At 45.2% G+C, this 23,331-nt stretch overlaps 1 protein-coding gene across 6 annotated transcripts in view; it reads right to left on the reverse strand.

Moving 5' to 3' along the window:
- The window catches only part of COL26A1 (collagen type XXVI alpha 1 chain), a 169,749-nt gene that overhangs the window by 53,981 nt on the left and 92,437 nt on the right, over positions 1 to 23,331 (reverse strand). For 4 of the 6 annotated variants that reach the window (XM_038158299.1, XM_038158302.1, XM_038158300.1 and 1 more), the window contains exon 4: positions 3,610 to 3,651. The exons of the other annotated variants lie outside the window; for them this stretch is intronic. In XM_038158299.1, coding sequence (XP_038014227.1) covers positions 3,610 to 3,651 — 42 coding nt within the window. The remainder of the gene's footprint in view (positions 1 to 3,609; positions 3,652 to 23,331) is intronic. 6 annotated transcript variants of the gene reach the window in all.

Below are 23,331 nucleotides of genomic sequence, written 5' to 3' on the forward strand. Positions count from 1 at the left end.
GAGGACTTTATTGGTGACAATTGCATCAGTACAAAAGCAATCTCCTATTTTAGTCCAATTAGTGCTGTGCTAAATCATCAGCCTGGGCCTTGTCTTTCACAGTGGAAGAGACACATCTGTGAGGCTCCTCTGCTGCATGTGGTTTGTATTATCCTCCAGCACAATATGCATAAACTAATGCTGTTCTACACTTACACAGCACCTCATCTGGAAATCTGAAAGCGATTTATGAATGGTGGGCATCTGTGACATTTTACAGATGGAAATCGAGGCACACAGGGATTCAGTAATTAGCCCCAGACTTGCACAATGAGTCAGCTGCAGAGCAGAGCCCATTATTTGTTCTGTAGTAACATCTAGTGTCCAAATACAGAGAGAAAAGTCTTTCTCCCCAAAAAGTCTACAAGCACACCCAAAAATACCACCCATGCCTGTGTTCAGACCAAGACTGTTGAGGGACAGTCAGAGTGAAAAAGCAAAGCCTCCCCTGGCACACAGGTCTCTTCATTCTTGCAATACAAACACAGGCAAGCAGAGGGGTTAATATGCCTGAAAGTTTGTCTGCTTTTTCCACATCAGTTGATCTAATAAAAAAGATTGATTCTCCCCACAAATCTGGCCTCACTTTAACAAATCATTTGATTTGACACAAAGGACTATATTCAGATAGTTTAAATTCCACTTCACTCCCTGAAACTAAAGTTTCTAATGGGCTGAAGCCTCTGAAACAGCCAATAGCAAAGGCCAGGCAGAGACACCCACCTTGGGAAGGGCTGGAAGTGCCTGAGTGCAGCCAGAAGCATCTGCAGATCTCTCTGCAGTGCTTAGGAGCCCACGAGGAACACTGCAGTGTGAAAGAAAACACACAGACCTTCCTGTACCTTTGAGAAACACAGCAGCAGCTCACACTTCTGAAAGCCTCCCAGTGGTAAACATAACACTGTTATTACCTCCCCACCTTGCCTGAAGTGACAATCCCAAAATGTTGGGATGCAGAGGACCTGGGTGTAGAAAAAGCCCATAACCACATCCAGCCCGTAACCACTCTCTCTGCCTTCCTGTCTGGCCCCACACTTCCAAAGGGTTTAGCCCACATCCTAAAATCAGAGCATCATTTGGAAGCTGAATGATTAAAATTAAATCATGGAAGGAAACCTTCAAACATCAGGCAACAAGAGGAATCCCAGGCCAGATTGCCAAGATTAAGGATTCCTTCCACAGTCAGAAAAACCCTAAAAACCCAACCAACCTATAAATCATAGAAGGATAGAATGGTTTGTGTTGGAAGGGAACTTAAAAATGGTCCAATTCCACTCCCCTGCCATGGGCAGGGACACCTTCCACTGTCCCAGGTGGCTCCAAACTCCATCCAGCCTGGTCTTGCACACTTCCAGGAGTCCAGGGGCAGCCACAGCTCCTCTGGGCACCCTGTGCTAGGGCCTCCCCACCCTCACAGGGAACAATTTCTTCCTACCATCTGATCTAAGCCTCCCCTCTTTGAGTATAAGACCATTGCCCCTAGTTCTGTCACTGTCTGCCTGTATAAAAAGTCTCTCTCCTTCCTTTTTACAAGCCCTGTTTAAGCACTGGAAAGGGCTCTAAGGCCTCCTTGGAGTCTTCTCCAGGCTGAACAACCCCAGCTCTCTCAGCCTGTGTTTGTAGGAGAAGTGTTCAGAGCATCCTAAACACCCATCACAACCATCACCAACACCCAGCCCATTTTCTCTAACCTGCTGTCACATCAGCAGAATAACAGCATCACTAGATTTGGCCTGGACGAAACCTTAAAAGGGGGTGCAAGTGCACAGTGGAGTAAACCTCATTTTACAATGATTTAATATCTTGTCCCCTCTGAGGGCTGTGGTGTGCAAGGGCAGGACTCTCAGTGCTCTCCCTGAATACCCAACAGGACAGATGTTGAAAAGGGCACAGCACCAAGGGAGAAACTGAAGCACAAAGTTTCAGGCCAAGGAAACAAATCACCACTTTAAAAAGAAAATCCAGAGCTAAGAGTGATCTGTGGCAGGACCAATAATAAAGACTGCAGAAAATGTAGATCTAATTTCTGCTGACACAGGACTTTCCCATGTGTCCTTGGACATGTCATCAGTCCCTGCACATGGCAGCTCAACACCAGGGTCACTGTGGTAAGAACTGCTTTTGTGTGCCAGGAGATGCCCAAGTTAACAGAGAGGAGCCAGCAATAGCATCCCAAAACATGGCAGAGAGCAGGGAAGGGAATAAGGACAGAAACCTGAAGGATCCTTCCCTGCCAGAAGGATTGGGGCTGGCTTCTCTACTCAGACATTAAATTTTTTCCTGACACAGTAAGAACTAAGAATTTCAAGGAAGCTGTAACACACTCCAAATGTCCTCTGGGCTCCATAGTGAGCACTGGGAACAGTGTTGGGCATCTTCAGGGTCCCACCCAAGGGATGCAGCACTGCAGATTGGACACAGACCCTTCCCAGGCTGCCCTCTCTGCCCTGCTTGGCTGTTTCCCACTCTTCCAGCTATGCCTGGGACCCAGGGCCAGTTCCAGCCTGAACAGCCATTCCATGAGGAATCAGCAGCACTTTCTGTGACACCCCTGGGCAGAGCACAGAGATGACCTGCAGCTGCAGCAAGAAGCACAACCCCACAGAGGGTGGGGCGCAAGGCTGGGGCTTGTCCTAATCTGAGGTTTCATAGGAGCTTCTGGGCTGTGGGACATGGATTTTTCTGCTGAGTGTGTGTCCAGCAAGGGGAGCAGAGAGGCAGAGCAGTGAGAGCTCCTCATGCTCTGTCACACCACTGCCTTCAGAGCCCAGCTCTTGGGATAACTCAGCACGTGCTGCTTCAGAGCTGCCACGATTTTCACCTTCCCCAAAACCACACAAGACTCCCACGTGAATTCCTGCTTCTCATTGATTAACCATCACTGGAGATACATTTTAGAATTTAAAACCTTGGCTGGGCTTTTGCATCTGCACCAGAGAACTTTGAAGCAATTTTAAAACATTGTTTTGGAGACACGCAGCTCATGCATCAGCAAGCAACAAATCAGCTTTCATTCATTTCCAACCTTTAAAACCAGCTTGGTTTTCTTAGGCAGGCTGTTCCAACACACTCAGACACGAGGAGACACCAGGCTGCTGGATGCCAATGGCTGAGGAACCTCATGGGAGAGCCTGCAACTGCAAATGAGGCCACAGCCACCCTCCCTCTGAGTACTCACCTCAGATAACCCCATTCCTGGCTCTTCTCAGCATCCCACCCCAAAAGATTGATGAGAAGCATGAGCAGATTGGGGAAAACAGAGGCATGAGCTTTAATGGCAAGGGCAGCACAACAGGTTCCCTGAGACAGCCCCAGGAGCCTGGTGTCCTCTCTCAGACAGTGAACCAAGCAAGAAGGAGGAAAGTGAAAGCAGGGTGGCCCTTCCCAGGTGCTCATCAGGTACCTCCTGGCAGAGAAGCAGGCCATTCCTTTTCCAGATCCTCAAGGGAAACTGAGGCAAAGAGCAGGCAGAGACTCACAGCCCCCCCCTCCCAGAAGCAAAGGGCACCCCTGGCTGGCACAGCCCCCCTCCCCCAGGCTGCTGGGGCTCTGCCCGTGGTGCCCACTTACGGTCCTGGCTGGGAGAGGAGCCGTGCTGGCGGCCAGAGGAACCTGCGGGGGGAGACAAGGAATTATCACTGCTCGTGGCAAAGCCTCGCCCTGCACTGCGCTGCCTCAGCAGGGGAAAGTTCCCTCAGCTGGGGGAGCAAACCTGGCTGAGCAATGGGAGCACTTCCATCAGCCCTGGGCCAGCAGCAGCCCTGGCATTCACAGCACACACCGCCCTCCCGAGGGCTGCGCCAGCCCCAAAACAGCCCCAAAACTCCTCGGGAGATGGTGCTGCCAGCGTGGATGCGACAGCCTGGTCAGAGAGAGAGAAAACATGTAGGAAAGACATTTTTGTGCTGTTCTTGTGAGCCAGCAAAGGCTTCCTGAAGATAAGGAAAACCTTCCTCAAGGAAGGTACCAAGGCTATCACCATGACAACGTGAAGAAAGAGAGAAAGTTATAAGACATGGACTTTGGTTGGCTCACAGAGTGACGTGGCTCCTTTTCACCTACTGAGAGCTTTGTTTCTTTTTCATGACCAATGGGCATTGTATGTGTTTGTTAAGCAAATGTAAATATCCTGTAAAGCTAGAAAGGCAACACATTGCTTGAATAAATGAGCCTGTACAGCCTTCTGACCTGAGCCCTGTGTCGTGCTCTATAGTGACAAAAGCAGGATAAGTTTTCCCATGAATCTGCCTGGGAAGCTTTAGGGAGCTGGAGATAAACAGTGATAGTCAAATATTAAAATAATCTGCAGGTGGTGTTTTTTAACAATGTTTTGCTGGTTTCTCATGAGGTTGGTTACAAATGGGTGTCTTGTTAATTAGCCAGTCATGTGAAATGCACTGATTAAATGACCAATCAGGTGCACCAGTAGCAAACTGAGGTCTAACAAGAAGAGAGGATCAAATAAATGTAGGGGTTTTTGCCATTTGCCTTCTGATATGACTCTGTCATCTCTGACTCAAGGGTGACAATTCCAGGAAATGCAGCCTCAGACAAACCTCCTGGAGGGAACAGGCTGCAGCATCCACCCCGGCTCAGTGTCAAAGGGCCAGGGGTTGGGGCTGGGGTGGTTTTTTGGGGTAACAGCAGTTGCTGCTTCCATCACACACAATGGGGAATAAATGGTCCCAGGTGCAAGGAGGGAGAGCAGCTGCTGTTGTTTTGGGTGAGCCATGGGGAGAAGAATCCAGCACCTTTCCAGCTGCTGGTGCATGTGCTAAAAATGATGTTTGTGACAAGAAGAGATGGGATCAAGGTGGGGGGAAGGCCTTTAGCAGTATGGGCACAGCAGCATCTCCTAATGCTGAGAAAAACAGAGTACCCTTCAGAGGGGGTGTCTGCCCCCAGCTCTGCTTCTCAGCTGGTCTGGTCACCTTCCCTCTACAGACTTTTTACTGTTTCCAAGTGTAAAGCCAGAGATGACGACTCCAACTGCTTTTATAACCAGTCTGAGGTCTGTGAAGACCTAATTATTTAAGTCTGTGAATCACAAAGCACTTTCATCTGGAAATATATGAGCAAATCTGTATCTGTGTTTTGTGAATAAAGGGTAATAAAAGGAAAAAGAAAAATGCTAAACAAGCTGAGAAAATAATTGTCTTAGTAGGAAAACTTCCCCCAGCAGCAGAGGGTGACAGTCCCACTGAAGTGATGGATATTAGTCATGATCACACACATAAAACCATCTTGAAGATACTAACTACAAACAACTGTTACAAGAGTTTACAACAGTGTGTTTGTTGTACCAGTGTCTAGAAACAGCACATTAAAACCAAGCAAACAAGATCAGATAATTGCTTTGAATGTGGTTTTTGTTAGTTTGGGGTCCTGGATGGTTTTGTGCAGAGGCCTGGGAAGCTGAGCAGCCAACTTGCTCACAGACCTCCTACTCATCCTCACAGGCAGGAAGAGGAGATGCTGGTGCATTTACAGCAGTGCAAATCTGCACAATGTCTGGAGCCTCTTAGGACCCTCACAGAGTCACTAAAGCCCACACTCATTTCTTTGGAGGATGATGCTTTAACTTTCCTCCAGTTCTGCTGTGTCATTCAACCTTTAAAACACACAAGCAGTGATAATGGGTCCAGGCCAGTCCCACAGTCAGTGTTACATTCCCCCTAAACCTATTCTTTGAGGAAAATAAATACAGACTTGGCTGCTGGTGTGACTCCCAGCAGATGTTTTCATAATGTTGGGCAAATGTGGGACATGTGGATGAACAAAAAACTGCCCAGAATCAACTCCAGCACTACCTTATTCCCTATCCCTTAAAGAAATCCTCTCTCAGCAGGACCTGACCCCAAGAACCCCACAGGACTGCCAGTGTGGGGAATCTTTTCAGCTAGTTAAAGCCAAGATTTGGGATTCAGTGATGCTCATTCAGCAAGGACATGGTAAATCAGATCCCTGAGGGCATGTTGCCATAAATTCCTACCATGGTTTTTCTCAGATGAGCAACCACAGGCTGTGCTGCACTGCTCATAGCACTTCTCCTCCCACCAACCCGAGCAGTGGGAGCCAGGCAGCAGCACTTCCCTCTAGGAAATCCTGTAGGGCCAAGGTGATGGCCATGCTGCAGCCTCTTCTGCATCCCCAGTGCTCCAAGCTGTGTCAACTCCTGCTGCAAGCCCATCTCTGGATGCACAGGAGGGAAAGGGCAGGAGGGGACACAGCCTAAGGCAGGGCAGCCTGGCTGGATCACAGGGCCACTTAAGTGCAAACTTAGAAAACATGACATTTATTGAGTGAGCCCTTCCTGTTGCATGGCCAGGACCACTTTTGCAGCAGGAACCACACAGGGGAGTCCCACAGAAACCTCCCTCCAGATACCCCAGCTCCCGATCCTGTCAGACGTGACAGGATCTCTTTGTGTCTCATCTTTGTGTCTAAAACTCTTTCCTCTTTTTACAGGCCTGCCTTAAGACTGCAGCAAGCCACAGTGCTGCCCTGCTTCACAGAAAACCAGTCCCACCACCCTGCTCCCTGCCTTGGCCACAGCAGGATTGCAGCTGAGGACTGGGATGCAGCTCCAGCACCTTCTCCACCTGCCAGGACAGTCAGCAGGGCAGACTTGTATCCTTCTCATATTCTTCTCCTCTCCTCCCTCACCCAGCACAGCCAAGTCCCAAAGAACCTAAAATCTGGTTACCCTTGGCCACAACAGCTGCCCTGCATGCCAGGGAAGGACACATCAGCTGCAAGAGGAGTGCATGGAAACAAGAACTGAGCTTCACATTTGAACCCCAAGTCTGGCAGAAGCTCTCTCCCCTGTGCTCTGACACTGTCAGTGCAGCCTGAGGAGCTGCAGCAAGGCACCACTTTGATCCTGAGTGAAGGGGAGGAAAATTAATCTTGTCTTTCATGTTTGAGGACTTAACATAAGATCAACCAAGCACATCCTGCATGAGATTTTTGGGAATGGGTGGTCACAGAAAATGGCAGGTCTCTTTGGTGCTAGAAGCCCTGCACCACTACAGAGCATCCACATTACCTGCAAGGCATAACAAAATGCTCAAAACCATATGGTTTTGCACTCTTATCCCAATAATAGAATAATCACTATGCAATAAATTTTCTTTCATCATTCAACCAGTAACAGCAACTTCAAACCACCGAGTTCTGCTTCTACTTTGAGAAGGAGAGAAAGATTCCAGTTTAGTCTTTTCCAGATGAAATTAGATAAATGTTTAATGCCTTCTGCAAGATCTGCAGAGTCAACAAAAATACTAAAGGCCAAATCCAGAGGGATCCTGTTAACTAACTCAAGATCCATCTAGAGTTAAACAGCATCCACAGTGTGAACAGAAAGTTTCTCCCTTTGCACAACAGTGTCAGGTCAAGATCAATGACATTAAAAAAATGTTTACTAGGTCTTTTCTGTAATAGCAACAAGAAAGAAAAAACTAAACCTCAAGAACTGTAACAGAAAGGCCAGTCAAAGGTAGAAATGTATTCCACAGCCCTGTGCAGAGAATCCATTTCTGGACATCTGCCTAAAACTCTGCATCCGCCTTGTGCTGGCTCAACCCCCACTGCTTTTGGCAGGTGAGATAGAAAATTGGTTATAAAATGAGCTCTATATTTTATAAGTTTCATAAACATTTTTTTGAAAAAAAAACCTGGAATATGAGGTATTCTCAGAGATTCTGTGCCAGAGAGTAATGTGGTCTAACTTGGAAACAGAGTTACCACCTGTTCATGGCAACTGCTCTTTTAATCTTCATTTCTGTTTTATGAGCTGACCAACACTATTTTATTAGCTGACAATTAGTTTAGGTTGATTTAATTAAGCAAAATTGAGTACAATCCCTCTTTCTTCCAGGGCAAAAGTTCTGCAGGATTACGGGTATGAGCAACTTGGAATCTGTATCAATAAAGCTAAATTCCAGATCTTTTTGTCAAAAGCAATCACATGACTGTCCAGGTAAATATATGTCAGTGGACACAGAGATGTTCCAGGTGTTCTAAGAGAAAAAGAGATGTCCTAAGAGAAAAAGGCAGGCTCTGGCTGCCTGGGGAAAACCAGAGGTGATAGTTTGACACCAGCACTTGTGCTTAAGTTCAACTGGTTGGAGTTGCCACCTTGGCTTTTAGAATGAGTGTCTGCAGCTCACGGAGGGACACTGCCAGGTAAGAAGGAGAAAGATGAAAAATAACCCAATCTGGAGATAGTAATTGATTATTTTTCATAGAGATCAATTCCTTAATCCATGTGGGTATTCCACTTGTGGCAGTGGGACAGAAAGGGCAGAGCAGGGTGGGAGGAGGAGCAGGCACATGGAGGGGTGATTGGAGCAGCCCCTGAACTCCTGCCAGGATGAGGACACGGTCATTGCCTGCCATGGCCAGGTAGCTCATCAAAAACCTGTCCATATCAGCAGAAGGTCATCTGCATCTCAAACAGATGCCTCCAAAATGGATGTAGCACAGAAGGCAAGGGTCAGTGATTGCTGTTTTCTGCCAGTGTTTGCTCTCCTCTGAGCAAATACCCTCATGCACCAGCATTTGGGCTGAGGAACCACATCTGCAAAGTTCTGCATTAGACAGCATGGGGGGGGATAATGTCTTTAATGTCTTTGGGTTTGGTTTTTCTTGTTGTTGTAAATGTTTTCTTCTTTATTTTTTCCCCTGAATATTTTGTATGATGTTTGCAGAGCTGTACCAAGAAGAAATTCCCACCTGGGCAAACATTTCTGCATTTCTGGTTTAGCACAAACTCAACCTTACACACAGACAGGAGTCAGGTATCAGGCTGAGAGGATTTAGCCTTCCTCAGACAGGTTGTACAGCTGTTTCTTCTTGGCTCATTTTAAAGATTCAAAGCAATAATTGACCAAAATCAGCAGCCTTTTGAGTACCAGCCTTCACCAAGGTAAGCCTGAGTGAAATACTCAAGGATGAGCTTCCTCATGTCACAATTTCTTGAGTCCCATCTTGCAACAAGGCAGAACCCAGTGGTTAATTCTATGTGCAGAGCTTGCAGTGAAGATTGTAGCCACAACTCAGCCCTAGAGGACTGATAAAAATGACTGTAACAGTAGTAGAGGCTGGGGTGCAGTTCAGTGCAGACAATTTTGCAGTCAAATGGCTCTTCTGTAAGATATATGTTGCCTTTGACTCTTACTGAGCCTTGAAAAGTGAGCCACCACCATTAGTTATAACTCCCTGGCAAGGAAAGCACTAATAATTCTGACTAATTGTCATGGAAAGTTACCCTGATTGCAAATTTGACAGTTATAAAAATCCAGTTTTGGAATTCCAAGCAGGCCAGGAACATAATTAGGCTCTACATTTTAACACCCTCTTGATCAATGGTGGGGTAATGGAGACCCTTCCAAGGGCTTTGTTTTGAAATGAATGGCGCCATATTGATGAAACAGCTTGGACCCAAACCAGAAATTAAATTGAAAGTTTAAACAATGCAGCTGTATTTTATCATCCTGTATTGTCAAGCTTTAACGAAAATAGCTCCTAAACAGAGCCACATGTTTTGCCTGTTGCCCAAAAACTGAAGGTGAATTTTAAAACCCTTTCCTAAGCTGCAGGATGCCAAGATTTTTCAGCTAGAAGTTATTATTAGGACACAACAGTATTTCATATAAGCCCTGACAATGGTTTTGTATGGTTTCTGCAAAAGCAACTTCATTTTTTACACCAGAGATAGCTGAGATGAGTGACACTTCAAAAAAATGGAACCTCTGCTATGTATTTCTTCTTTTCCATGTGCATGTGACAAAGGCAAAAATAAAACCACATTTCAATCATCACAACAACCAATACAGGGAGTCTAAGTTGGATTTCCCCCTCACCCTACGTATCATTAATGAAAATTGTCAGCTGCCTTCTAATCCCTGGACCTGGAGACAGATTTAGTGAGGGTCTATCAGGTATTTCAGTGTCACTGGAAACCTGCAGGCAGCTTTTACTCTGAGAGTTATCTCCTGCCTTCAAGGATTAAGATATGATTAAAAAAACACTTGTTAGTTACAGCATTCCAAGAACCAGATCTTAGATTTTTCTAGCAAATTGGTCATGATAGAGGAGGCAGAAAATGTATAATGAGACTTAGTCTTTCTAATATCCAAGGATGGATTTGCACAGCTGGAAAATTAGGGGAAAACTCTGGGGTTTGGTTTGTAATCTGTTCAAATAGCCTAGAGGATTTTAGGGGGTGCAACTCATACAAATTAAATGGGATTCTACTGCATTTATTTATTGGAGTATAGTATTGCAGCAAGATGGCAAAACTCAGTTCCACATTGAGCAAAAAATCTGCTGAAAACCAAAGAGCACATTAAGTTCTACCAGCCTTTCCCATAAAAGTTTAAGTGTTCAATCTCAGTTTTGAATATCCATAATTCCAGAAACAAGACAAAAAAAAGCTCTGGGACTGTAAGCCTCCAGTGGAATAGGTTCAATGGCTCAACCCTCCCATATGCTCCAAGGATGAGGTATTTCAATTGGATCTCTGAGGAAGCTTGCAGAGGGGTGCACACAACTTTCATCTTGGTCCACCGGGGGAAGGAAGGGAGATGAGACATGAAGAGATAAAAAAGCTGAGAACAAAGAGGTCCTTGCAGTGCCTCCAGCCTCCCTCATGCTGGATAAACACGTCTGTCAGAGCCTGAGGTCAGGCCAAAGCCTCTGACAACGCTGCTCTGCAAGTCTGAGTGTCTTTTATCTCCCTGTGCAACTCAGGCTTCCCAACAGCAGCAGGACCAGCTTACCCAGAAGGTTTTCATGGAGTGTCACCCATTTCCCTCCTGCTGGAAGAGCTGTGAGCTGGGCATTGGGTGTCAGCACTGAAATCAGCATCACAGCAAGGGCTGTGGGAGCTGCTGTCCTGGCACAACACCAGGGACCCCCAGCAGCAGGACAGGCCAGGGACAGTGCCCTGCTGCAAGGCACAGCTCCCCTGGGACTGGAATTTAGGCAATCTCTCCAGGAGGAATGGTGCTGACAAGAGGGACAGGGCAGCCATCCCAAGCTCCCTGAGCACCACTAACACCACGTGGTGACCCTGCAATCTCTGGTGTTCTTGCCAGGCATGCAAATCAGGCAGGGATGCTCAGCCTCTGGACATATCCCTCCTTTCCCTCCTCCAAGGGGAGCCCAGGACTGGTGAAAAGGAGGCAGGCAGACAGATGAGCTTTAGTGAGATAAATGCCTTTTTTTCATGTTTCAGGTCACTGTCTAATAAATACGGATGTGGTGCATCCTTTCCTTGCACATATCAGGGATGTTACAGACCCTAAAGGACTCACAGTCATATCAGAGGTCACATGTGCTCCTTGGGCACACCATGAGAAATGCTATTTTTATTCATTTTTTCACCCAACATTTTACTGCACTGCATTCTCAAATGCTTCCTAAATGTCAGGATGAGGAGAGGATTTTTAATGAGGTTACTACTCCCATTCATCTGCCACTGTTCAAAATCTCATGGGCATTTTTATCTCTCTTAGCAGACTAACAAGACTATGAAAGAGGCAAGATAAACACCAGCCAAATAACTTGGATATTGTAGCCTGGTACATGAACATGGGCTTCAAAAGAGCACCCAACAGGCAGCCACTGAAGTGGCTAAGGAAGGAGAAGCACCAACCTGTCCCGTGGCAAGTTTTCTCTACAGTCCTTTCATGGCTAATGAACATCCAACAATGCTTGATAAAAACAGTGTCTGCTACTGATCAAGTGCTGGTTGCTTTGTATCACACTTGAATCTAACAGGAAGAAATGTCCAAGAAGATGTATTGTCTAAGTTTAATGTTTTATCAAAACCAGATGAGCACACATAGCCCGAGGTGCTGGGCAAAAGCCAAAACATACAAGCAGGAAACTGCAAGCGGGTAAAATGTGACACTTGAATTAAAAGAGAGGTGCTTACCTCTGTGCCAAAATCATTTTAACATGATGGTACCGTGTATCTGGAACACCTCTCCCTCCCCAGACAGAACACTGTAGTTGCTACAAAGCCTCCCCACATCAGGCTCTGCTGAGTGGAAATCCCAGCTCAGACCACCTCTGGATGATGCACTCCAGTGCCTTTTACACATTCATTTACACAGACATGTCCATGTGCACACACCCAGAGGAAAACTGCTTCCATCACAGCAATTTCTACACTCTGCAATACTACTGAGCAGCTTTCTGAATTATTGCCTTCATGCCACGGCCTTCAGTGAGGAACCTTGCCCAGTGTTCTCCTCACGGTGTTAAGGTGGAGAATAAGCAACAGAACTGCCAGAGGTTTAGCCCTGACTTTCCATTGACCACCCATGTCCCTCCACCTATGCCTAGCTCCACTCTCTGCCTGTTTCGCTCTGAGTCCCCCTGGAGCTCACTGAAGCCAGGTTTGGAGTCACTGGGACGTGGAGATGTGTGTTTAAGCTGGAAAGGATGTGTCTTTTCTGATGTAAAGCCCCACCATGGAGTTTCCCAGCTCCAGCTGCTGAGGAAGCACAGTTCAGTGGTGCTTACTGAGCCCACCATTAACTCCCAGGACAGCCAACACCAAGGACCAGCTGGCTTGTGGAATTCTGAAACCTGCCATGTGTGCTTAAGCACAGACCCTAAACTCTCTGGGACAAGAACACGAGGGGAATAGAAGGCACTAAACCATCAGCAAGCAATGCTTGCACATTTTTTTATGTGATAAATCATTGTTTTCAATTTACTTCCAGCAAGGAAAGCATATATTGAGTAGGTTTGTCACATTCCTGGTAAAGCACAATCCACCACTGCCCATTGAAAAAGCTGCAGGGCAACAGGAAATGTCTCCAATGCCCCCAAATTCCTCACTCCACAACACCATCCAGTGGTATCCCTGTGAAACCTGGCTACACTTTACACCATGAAAATTAGTAGCAGAAGAGGCATTCTAGCCCCTGGACATTTGAAGTTTTGCGTCCGGCCAAGTCCATGGGAAAGGCACTGCCACAGATGCAAATGGCCACAGTTCCCTCACTAACGTCCCCCTCCTCTTCCACTGCTAAAAAGTAACATAAGTGTTGGAGAGAACTGCAAAATAGTTTTTAGGGTTCATTAAAATATTTCAAAAAGTCACTTTGATTTAAAAACCCACCTTAATAAAGCCATATTTATAGTTTCTTTCCACGGTCTTCATCCATTTATACAGCTGCAGTTCCTCTAGAAGACAGTTCAAAGAAATGCAGCTCCAGGCACCCAGTCAGAGCCTAAAAATCCACTGCTGAGTTGCCCAAGATTTTACTAATAAAATTTGTCTTCAGTGATATAAATTGAAAAGTCAAAGCAGCAACCTGCTCACAATCTACTGCAGAGGGGTTTTCAACCTGCAGCTCAATTCCATGAAAAAAGGTGTTCCACATGACTTATGATTGCTGGAGGGAGATAAGGAAAGAAACAGAGTGAGTAGGTGTTGAAACTTCTTAGAAATCTGACCATATCCTGGGGTTTTTCACCTGCTCACAGAAACAGGCACTTCATTTGTGATCTGAGATCAGAGCAGCCACTTGATGACTTCTAGGAGAGCAGGCCACCTGCTTTTACAGCCTCTGCAAAAGGACATTCTCCCAGTTCAAGCTCCCACACAAGCCCTGTTTTCCCAATGAAAAGATATTTCAATTCCTTCTCCCTGAGGTCCGAGATACCCCAAGGAGAGGCATCAACTGCAGCAGCATAACACATCAACAGCTGCTCTCAAGATGCTGCCAGATTCAGCTTAGCTAAAAAAAAAAAGCACAAATAAATTTCCTACCAGTGTCTGGGTACAGCCTTCCTGCTCCACCCAGCAAGATACAGGTCAGAATTCCAGACTAGGAACAGGGGGTAAATTTGGAGCAGCTGAACTCATCTAAGAATCAAAAGCAACAGGAGTTTTATGCCGTGCAAGAATTGCACAATATCAAAATTAGGACAGTATCAAAAGGTACACAGAAAAGCTAAAAGGTATTTTGTTTTCTGACATTGCTGCCCTTGAGCTACAGCATCTACCAATGCAGCATTTCTTCAGAGTCTCCATTATTCCCATGCAAAAAAAGGGAATGTTTGGGGCTGCAGAAGCTGCCACCTGGCAGGTCCTGCTGCAGCTGTGAGTTTGTTCCATGCCCACAGAGGGCTCTGCTCTGAGTGGTCTCTTGGTGCTCCTGCAGCATTGCTGTTAAATGAGAGAGCACTATTTCACTTGCAAAGTCCATTAATGCACAAGCAAGTCTGGGGTTACATTTGCTTTTTTTTTTTTTTTTTTTTTTTTTTTTTTTTTTTTTTTTTTTTTTTTTTAAAGCAGAGAAAAATACACATAAGCTTATTGAAGAGCCAACAGATAACAAATAGGACAAGAGTCAAGCATGTTATCAGTGAATGGGGACAACCAAATCATTTTGAGCTTGAGATGTAAGATGCTGACTGAGAAAGGCTGGACCTGGACTGCACAGAGACTGCCTGCCACACCAGCAAGGTTAATGAGAACAGCAGGACAGGGATATCTCCAACAGCCAGACTCTACATCCTAAAATTCTTTCATTTCAGTAACTATGAAATTCCAGTGCTTCTCTGATAACATCTAGAAGGCAAATGTTACCACAGCACAATCTCTGAGGCAGCAAATTTCAAAATTGAAATGACCTCTGAAATATTTGCCTCCATCACTTTTGCCAAGAAACTTGGGGCAGTTTCATCTTTCATCACTGCTGATTCTCAGCTTTTGACAAACAGCAAACATTAGGTTATTATTAGTAGCAATATCTTAAATTAGTGCCCAAGAATCCATTTACCCTTTGGTATTGAAGGAATTTCAAAGGGAAAAATTATTTTAAAACAAATAAACAAACATAAAAACCCCTACCACTCAGAAATTCAGCTGAGCTAGCATGCCTGGATTCAATCTATAGCTCCTCAGAAATCACAAACCAGTGGAAGATTAACTGAAAATCATGGGATGGAAATGCATCTGGAATTCTCATTGGGGAGGGTAGATGAGATGTTTTTAAACTCTGAAGCTTGGTTGATATTTCAGGTAGTGAAACACCTGCCCAGCCACCTCCTGCCCATGTTTGCTGGGCTCCACTCACATCAGCCTTGAGTGAGACACCGTGTGCTTGGCTCTCACCCCCTCACAGGGCAGGTAGGAGGATCCCTAACCTCAATACTGAGAGCAATGAGGGATTTGTCTTTACAAACAAACTGTGGGTCTGCTGGTAGATAAAACCAGCACTGAGAGATAAAAGAAACAATGGGAAGCATTCCACTGATAGATGAATGGAAAAAGATACTTGCCTTTAAAAATAAACTGTAGGTTTGCTGATAAATGAAATCGGATATTGAAGGATGAAAGAAGCAATGGGAGAAAACCCCTAAATTTCATGAGAATTAACAATGAAAAGGGAGGGTTATACATTAGAGGGAAATCTCTGGTATCAGGTGTTCTGGGAAGTCTGAACCTCTCAAGTACCTCAGCCATGGGGAAAGAGAGGAAGGGAAATGTGGCTGGGAAATTGGGATAAAAAGGGAGTCTGCGTTCTCCAAAAATTTGAGAGATCCCAGGGGAATACCCCATGGCCTCTCCCTTTATTCTAAAAAAGTGGAAGGACTCCTCTGTCTCCTTTTTGGACATAAACCTCTGATGTTTGTGGATTAATTTTCCTGACAATACCAATGCCGTCCATACTTTTCCAAGGAGAAGGCATCCTTCCTGCTACATTCTCTGAACAAAAAAAAAAAATTACTGACAGGGTTACAGCTCCCTGGGGACACAGACAATTGCTTTCTTATTTCACACCCCTTGGATATATGAATCTAACTCCAGATGTCCATGGAATATTTCATTCTATAGCAGACTACCAATTTCCCTCACCATTTTTCAATTAACGAGCAATTATGATTAGCACTGGCCAAGACAGGGGGGGTTGTGAGCTCACTGAATGTCAGAAGGAGAGTTCTACCATAAAGCCACACATGTTATAGATGGATAATGAGATGATTGGCTCTCACAATTAAGGGATAACCATTGTGTGAATGTTAAGAAAAGCTTTAGTGATGTATAGCTATGTTATTGTAGTTTAAATGCCCTCTGTTCTCCCCATAGTTCCCTTTCTCCCTTCCCTGTATTGTGACCATCAGGCAGCCGGGGCTGTCTAGGACAGGTAAAAAGAAGGTGTGCACACGTGTCCCTTGCATGGGGCACTGGGAATGGAAAAGCTTGGTGCTTAGGGGGTGAGGCATGGCAACCGCTGACCTCCAATCCTGTTACAAGAAAGCAGTTCCCACCGATAAATGACAAAGAAGAGCTGACTGATAGACTTTGGGAGGGGCCGGGGCTGGCTGATGCAGCCCCCTGGGGTATAAAAGACAGCATCCATCTTGAAGATGAACTGGCCATGTGGTAGTTCCACAGGGCAGTTCCCAGCACTGTGAATTTTTCCTTATGTAGTCCTTTCGTTGTATTTTTGTCAAGGTTTAATAAACCTCTTTAAATTGTCAAAGTGAGCAGTTGTTTCTCACACACGGGACCATCAACAGGAACTCTAAAAACAGCCATTTTTTCAGGAGGGTTTTGTGAAGACCTTCCCCCACACAAACCAAGACAAGCTCAGATCATTTCATGGTCAGACAAGCCATGGAATGCTGCTCGGGCCATGCCTGCTCTGCTCACAGGACGTGATGTACCCCTCCCCCAGATAACTTGGCCTCGCCTGTGCTAATCCAGCTGTTTTATTTTGTGAATTGGAGTTTAAGGCATAGGCAGGAGAGCCACGGGTTCAGATGTGCTGGGGCAGGGGGGATTTTCTCTGATAATCCCACTCGTCATTACGGAAGCTGGATGTGCGAACGATGAGCCGCTAATATCCCCCGGGGAGAGCCCAGCCTCAGACTGGGCTCACTCAGGGGCTGCATCTGGATCTCCCAAACATGATTAAGTGCCTCAGCTAGAGGGAACTGCTTTTTCTTTCTTCCCTTTTAATGAATAGCTCAGAGTTCAGAACATAGGGAAGAGGAAAAGTGCCCGAAAATGGTCATCTGTGCATCAAAAGGATCTGGAAACTTCATCTTAAGTGTCTTCAGGCTCCTTGCATCCTACAACCAAATTTATATCCTCTCTCTTGTACCTTAACCAGAAAGGCTAAGGTGAAAAGGTCACACTAATCACAGAGAATTGAGGATCTCCTAGTCTGGACAAAACCACACTAAAGGCCAGCGAGTATTTTGATATGTCAAAGCAGAACCATGTCATTTTATACCAGGCAGAATCCACCCCTTTTACCAGCAGCTCAACAAACAAGTCTCCCATTGTGAGCATTTAATGTTTTATATTAACTGAGTTAATGATGTCATGGCCAGTAACTCTTCCATTCTGACTTTCAGTTACTTCCCCGTGTTTTTCACAGGACATAAATTGCAAGTTCTGATAACCAGCACTGGTAACCGTGTGGCTTCTTCCCCTGTCCTTTCCCCTTCTCACTTTATTCTCTTCCCATAATCAGTTTTAGTTACATGAAGAAGTTCTATTGATTGTGACTGTATGCAAAATGTCTATCGATCAACTCCCTGCAGGGGTTAAGTACTGCAAGCTGCCAGTGCCTGCAGCTCTGTCTGCCTTGGGACACTCTTGCATGTGCAGTTTCTGTCCCACAACCTTTTGAGACATTCAGGACTGACAAATTACAGAACAAAGTTCCGAGCAAGGAGCACTCTGATGAGGGCTCTGATACAAAAATTGTGAAAGATCAAGCAGAAAACCTGCTTTCAATTTTTTTTAGCTAGTGTTGAAGGACAAATCTCAGTAAAATTGAGACGAGAGGCAAGCAACAGCTCAACTTCTGAAAAAAGTCACCAGTTATGTCACTCTGGCTCAGTTCTCAGTAAAACATCCAGCTCCAAGGAGCAAGTTGCTTGAATTTCTCTCTCTCATGGCTTACATTAATTAAGTACTACTTAATGCAATATGATGTTTTCGTCATTGTATTCTAAAAGAAAGTCAAGCAACACTGAAACTGTTCTCATGGCAAAGTTACTTGGCTGCATTACATCTCCTACAGATGTCATCACACAGATCTCACATGTGGGTCATTCTATCTGCGCAAATCGGGACCAACTGCGCAGAGTCAGCACAATCCTGCTGCCATGCAGCCACGTGCGATGAGAAATGGGGCTGCTGCCTCCATCCCTCAGCTATCCTGGAGCTCTGGAACGTGCAGTGGAGGAGGCACTTCCTAAGAGGGGAAGAGGTGAGAGGGAAAAGCAGTGTAAAAGCATGGAGTAGGTCACATTTCTGGAGTTTGGACTCATTGCCCACTTGCCTGAGCTACAGGAGCCACTTCAGACAGATTGTGACGTGCTGGATTTAGAGAGGGTTTTTTCTCTTACACTTTGACCTTATGGAGGTGAAAAGGAGTCAGAGCAATGGTGTGGCCTCTGCCAGCCCCACCAGCATCTGCTGTATTCCCCTCCTGTGCTTTCCTGCTTTTTCAAGCTAAAGAGTCTACAGCACGTAGCATAATTCCTGTTACAGGAAGGAGAAGTTAATGCTGAATCTGGAGAAGCCAGGGGAGTATCAAGAGATTTCCAACAGCTGACGGCTGCTCTGGAGGAAAATCCAGCTGCTCCTTTCCATGCAGTGACCTGTTAAAGTTGGAACAGCAAATTTCCAAACCAGTCTGTAGCCATGCCTGGAACAAGGAAGCATAAATAAATTAAATTCTTATCTCGGAAAAGCTTATGAGTGTTTCACTCTGTATGCAAGCTTTTCAGGAAATGGGGAAGAGGGAGAAAAGCTTCCAAAATTTCTGCACTAAAATAATTTATACTTTTTGCAGTCAGAGAAAGGGAAAAATAGATAAGAGAATAGCAGCTTTTTGTGGGATGGAATAAGCAATGCTGTCTATGGGAGAGCAGGAAAAGTTGTTTTAGATTCTGGCACTCGCTCTTCATTAAAGGCAGCGGGAATTCGACCGCACACATGTACAGCTGTGATGGCACAGCCTTCTGCTGGATTCCCCCCCAGAAAACCCCCCTGAAGAGGAGCTGGGTCTGCTGATAGCAGCACACAGCCAGCATGTAGGGCCTCAAAATGACACAGGCACAAAGCAATGGCAGTGGCAGCCCCAAAAAATAGTATTCCCACCAGCCAAGGGCTGAGGCCAGCAGGAAACAGACAGGGCAGGGAGGTGACCAGCAGTGCCCAATTTATAAGGATAAAAAGGATCCTATTTAAAAGGATGAGTGTTAATAAATGAGTGTTAACACGTGGAAGATCTTTCACACTATTCCACACCTTGCATGGACACTGATCAGTGGCAGCAGCTCCGACACTTTGCCCCAATGGTTATGGAAAGGGAGCATTCAAGAAGACTCTCAGTGACATCAGGCAGCTCCACTTGTCAGTCAAAGAGCACAAAACAACAAACACCTGAATTAAACCTTTAAGGACTTCTGAAAATTGCCTATAATGACTGTTGGAAAGTGATCCTCTTGCTGACCAGAGCAAACCCAAGCTCAGCCTGCTGCTGTTCCCTGGGGATTAATTGTACCACGTGAAAACACTGCAGGGTGTGTAGATAAAGAGCAGTCATGACATGAAACAAATGTCTCCTCAATTCAGTCATTTCCCACAGGGAGCAAAAGTTAACCACAAATCCTAAAGACCAGGCAACTGCATTTAAAAGTAATGATGCAAACCATTCTTGAAAATTATTTGCCTGTCCTTAGATTTTGACATTAAGACTATTATTTCAGTTTGACCTTTATGTCACCTAAGACAGAACAAAATAATCCTCACTATCATAAAACAATACTGCTGGAGATACTTGTACATGTATTTTATGGTTTTATGAAAATATTTCTCCCAAGAATGCTGTTAAATATCTAGTGCTTTCTTAACTAATCACGGGTTCTCAGCAAAAAGAAAGACCAAAGCTTGCAATCTGAAATTCTTAGTTCTGAACTAAGTTTTCACATGAAAACTACAAAGACTTTGGTCAGGGAAAAAAATAATGGCAATTAAGTAACTTTTTAACTTAGACTAAATGTCAGCTCTCTCCCCTAAAAACGTCAAAGGCAAATGTTCAAACATCCTCCCTAATGCTAATGTTATTAATACTGTCAGCAATTCTCAGTATCTCAATCTAAGACAGTGAGTCAGGCAGCAAATCAATCCAATTGCCAGATCTCCAGAGGGAAAGAAACAACAGAGGAAGCAGGCCAAAGAGATTGCTGATAATGGATATTTAGTCTTTATGTGGGACAAATACTTTGCTACTTCCTCACACTCCTTTTGCTCTGTTACACTGGGGGCACTCAGTGAGTTGTAGCTCAAATGCCTAAATATAGCAATTTGGATTACACTGCCTGGAATTTTTGTATGGGAAGAATTCCTGACTTCCCAAGAGCATCCACAGCTGACTCACAGGACACCTCACCAAGGCTGGGGTCTGTGGCTTTCCAGGGTGGGACAAGTGACACTTTGTGGGGAGTAAACCCAGCAGCTGGGTCAGGTGACTGTGCTGCTTGAGCTCTTTTGTCCTGCAGCCCATGGGACACAAGGACACCTTGATGGCCACACCTGCAGGTCCCTGTTAGCACAGAGCCATTCCACACACATCAAAATCCAGCAGTTTCTGACAGGGTGACACTGGGGATGATTACAGCTGAGCCCATGGGGGCTGCTTGTTGAACAAGCTACTGAAATAATTTGGTTGTGGAAACTGGGTTGCTCTTGTTTGTAGAAGAGGAACCAGACAATGGGGTCAATGTTCTGGACAAAAAGAACAGGGAGCCTTTGGAGCCATCCCTGCCAGTTTGAGTTTCACCAGCATGGTAGGACATGATGGCATTTCCTGCCACTGTATTCCCTCAGACTGGTCTGTTCCCCCTGAAGCATCACTATCTGCAAGAGTCCCTGCCTACATGGCAAGTGTGAGATTTACCTGCCCTAATTTAGGCACCTGAAAGGGAGACATTGAAGCCCAAGGTGCTCACCCTGGCCTCTCTTTATGCTCAGAAGCAAAGGGTGGGTGGCTCATATTCCTGGGTGACCGACCTCCAGTACACTTCATCCAGTGTGGAGGAAACTGTTTCTGCACTGTCTGTGTGGGGAGCCTAAGGCTTTCCACCCAAGTTGCTCACAGCCATATCAACTTTTCCCTTTTATGTTCTTTGCTGCAAACTTTTATTTCTGCCTCCAGCATACAGAAGATTTTCAGCTCCTAAAACAAGCAGGCAGCCAGGGTTTCCAGTGCAGCATTAATGAAAAAGCAGCACTGAAGGGTTTGAGACCTGCTGGGCACCGAATGGCCAATAAACACAGCTGTATTTCCTTGCCAGCATTATTTTTCCTGCTTGGTTATATTTAAGCTGAGGGACTTAGGAGAAGCTTCTCCACATGCCTGCACGTGGAGGTTTTATTTCCTTTTCATGTGGGAATGGGGCTCATTTTTGATTTGCACTGACCCTTCTTCCCACGCAATGCCAGATCTCTATCGCCTTGGCCGTGGGCCACACGCTGTGGTTTGAAACCTGCTCCCCCAGGTAATTATCTGAGGAACATGTACATGGAAATTGATGGTACAAACTCACAGCTGTCAGCCTAGGCTCTGAGTTTGGCTGAGCCAGAAAGGGATTCAAGGAAAACAGTCAGCTTCTAAATATAAATTAAAGGTTGGGGAATTTTTTTTTTCTTCTTCCTTATGGATTTTTAAGAGGCAGAAGTGAGGGAAAGGTGAAAAGTGGTTCTTCTTGATGGGCAAACCTTAGATCCCTCAAGATGTCTTAAAATTTCGATCAAATTACTTTGTGCCTTCAGCTGTTCTGCTGCAGGACTGGGCACTCTGTCAAAGGGAAATTGCTCAGAGACTGAAGCACACGCTCACTGGCACGAGAGATCAAGTCATCTGCTAAAAGTATTTGGGCTTCTTTGAGAAAGTTAAAACATTTTACACCACTTATTGTGCTAAAGCACTACAGCTAAAAGAATCTGGTAAACCCAAACACAAAGTGCAAAATTAATAGGTGGGATATCCGCTGCTTCCCTGCCTTATTTCTCTGTTGGGCCTGCACTACATAAAACCCCAAGGCTTTCTCTTGCCATACTTGGGTTGACTTCAATCAGTCCTTAAGATCCTTTTCCCAGTTTCCCAGCTTCTTTTATACTTTCTTCTCTGGGTGTGAGGGGAATCCACGTTCAGACTCACCCAGTTGGGAGGTTGAGTTTCTGGGCATGACCAAAGTAGTGCACAAAGTTTAAAAATTAAAAGTTTTACAATGTGTTTCTCACAAACATCTCTAGCATCCAAAGGGAAAAAAATCTTGCTAATTATTGAATTATTGACTTGTCAAGGCAATTCTGAAGTTTCTGATTATGTGAGCCACAGTATCTTGAGAGCACTTAGAGAGTGTTCTGGTGAGTGACTGGTGAACATGTTCAAGAATTTCTGGAGGCTATCCTGTGATCCTGTGGGCAGAAGGGCAGGATGATGCTGATTATTAAAAATGGAAAACAGAAGCCAGCCATTTTTTACATAAATACCCAGAAAAAAATGAAGCAGTAAATAAACAGTCTATTTATAAGCACCTGGAATATAACAATCAAATCACTTTACAGTCAACATACATGTGTCCAGAACAAATCATGTCAAACTAATCTAATTTCCTTCTGTGATGAAATACCAGGCCCCTTGAGGAAAGAGTCCCAATAGTAGTTTGCACATATCTTGATTTTCGTATGGGTTTATTCTTATTTTTTAGTGCCTTTCTCCTGGTGAACTCAGAATGCAAAAGCAGTTCTGGAGCAGAACAGGGAGTGCTGGATGTCACAGGCTGATGTCTCCCCTTACTCCTTGCAGCAGGCTGGAGAAGCACTGGCAGGAATCTCACCAGCCTGCACATCCCAAAGGAAACCCCATCAATGCAGAGCTTCCTAACAGCTCCCAGCCTCTCTCTGGAATGTGTTTAATTTAAAAGAGAAAAAAGAGAGAAAGAGGTGGGAGCAGGAGGAGAAGAAAGGAAGAAAGATTCCAGGCCTAAGATTTATAGAGAGCCAGGTCAATGGGAAGGGGGAATTAATAACTGAGGGTTGTGGGGTTTTGTGTGTGGATGATGATAACTGGAAATTCACAAGATATAACTGGCAACGGGGGATGAACACCAAGCAACCAAACCCATCTGTGTGGCTGGAGCCAAAACTGATGCTTGCTGCTACACCAGTGCATATATATTCCTTTTCCCTGTTTCTTTTTCCAGAAAGAGATGATTTTGAGGTCATTT

The sequence above is a fragment of the Motacilla alba genome, chromosome 19 (genome assembly GCF_015832195.1).
Source record: "Motacilla alba alba isolate MOTALB_02 chromosome 19, Motacilla_alba_V1.0_pri, whole genome shotgun sequence".
NCBI lineage: Eukaryota > Metazoa > Chordata > Aves > Passeriformes > Motacillidae > Motacilla > Motacilla alba.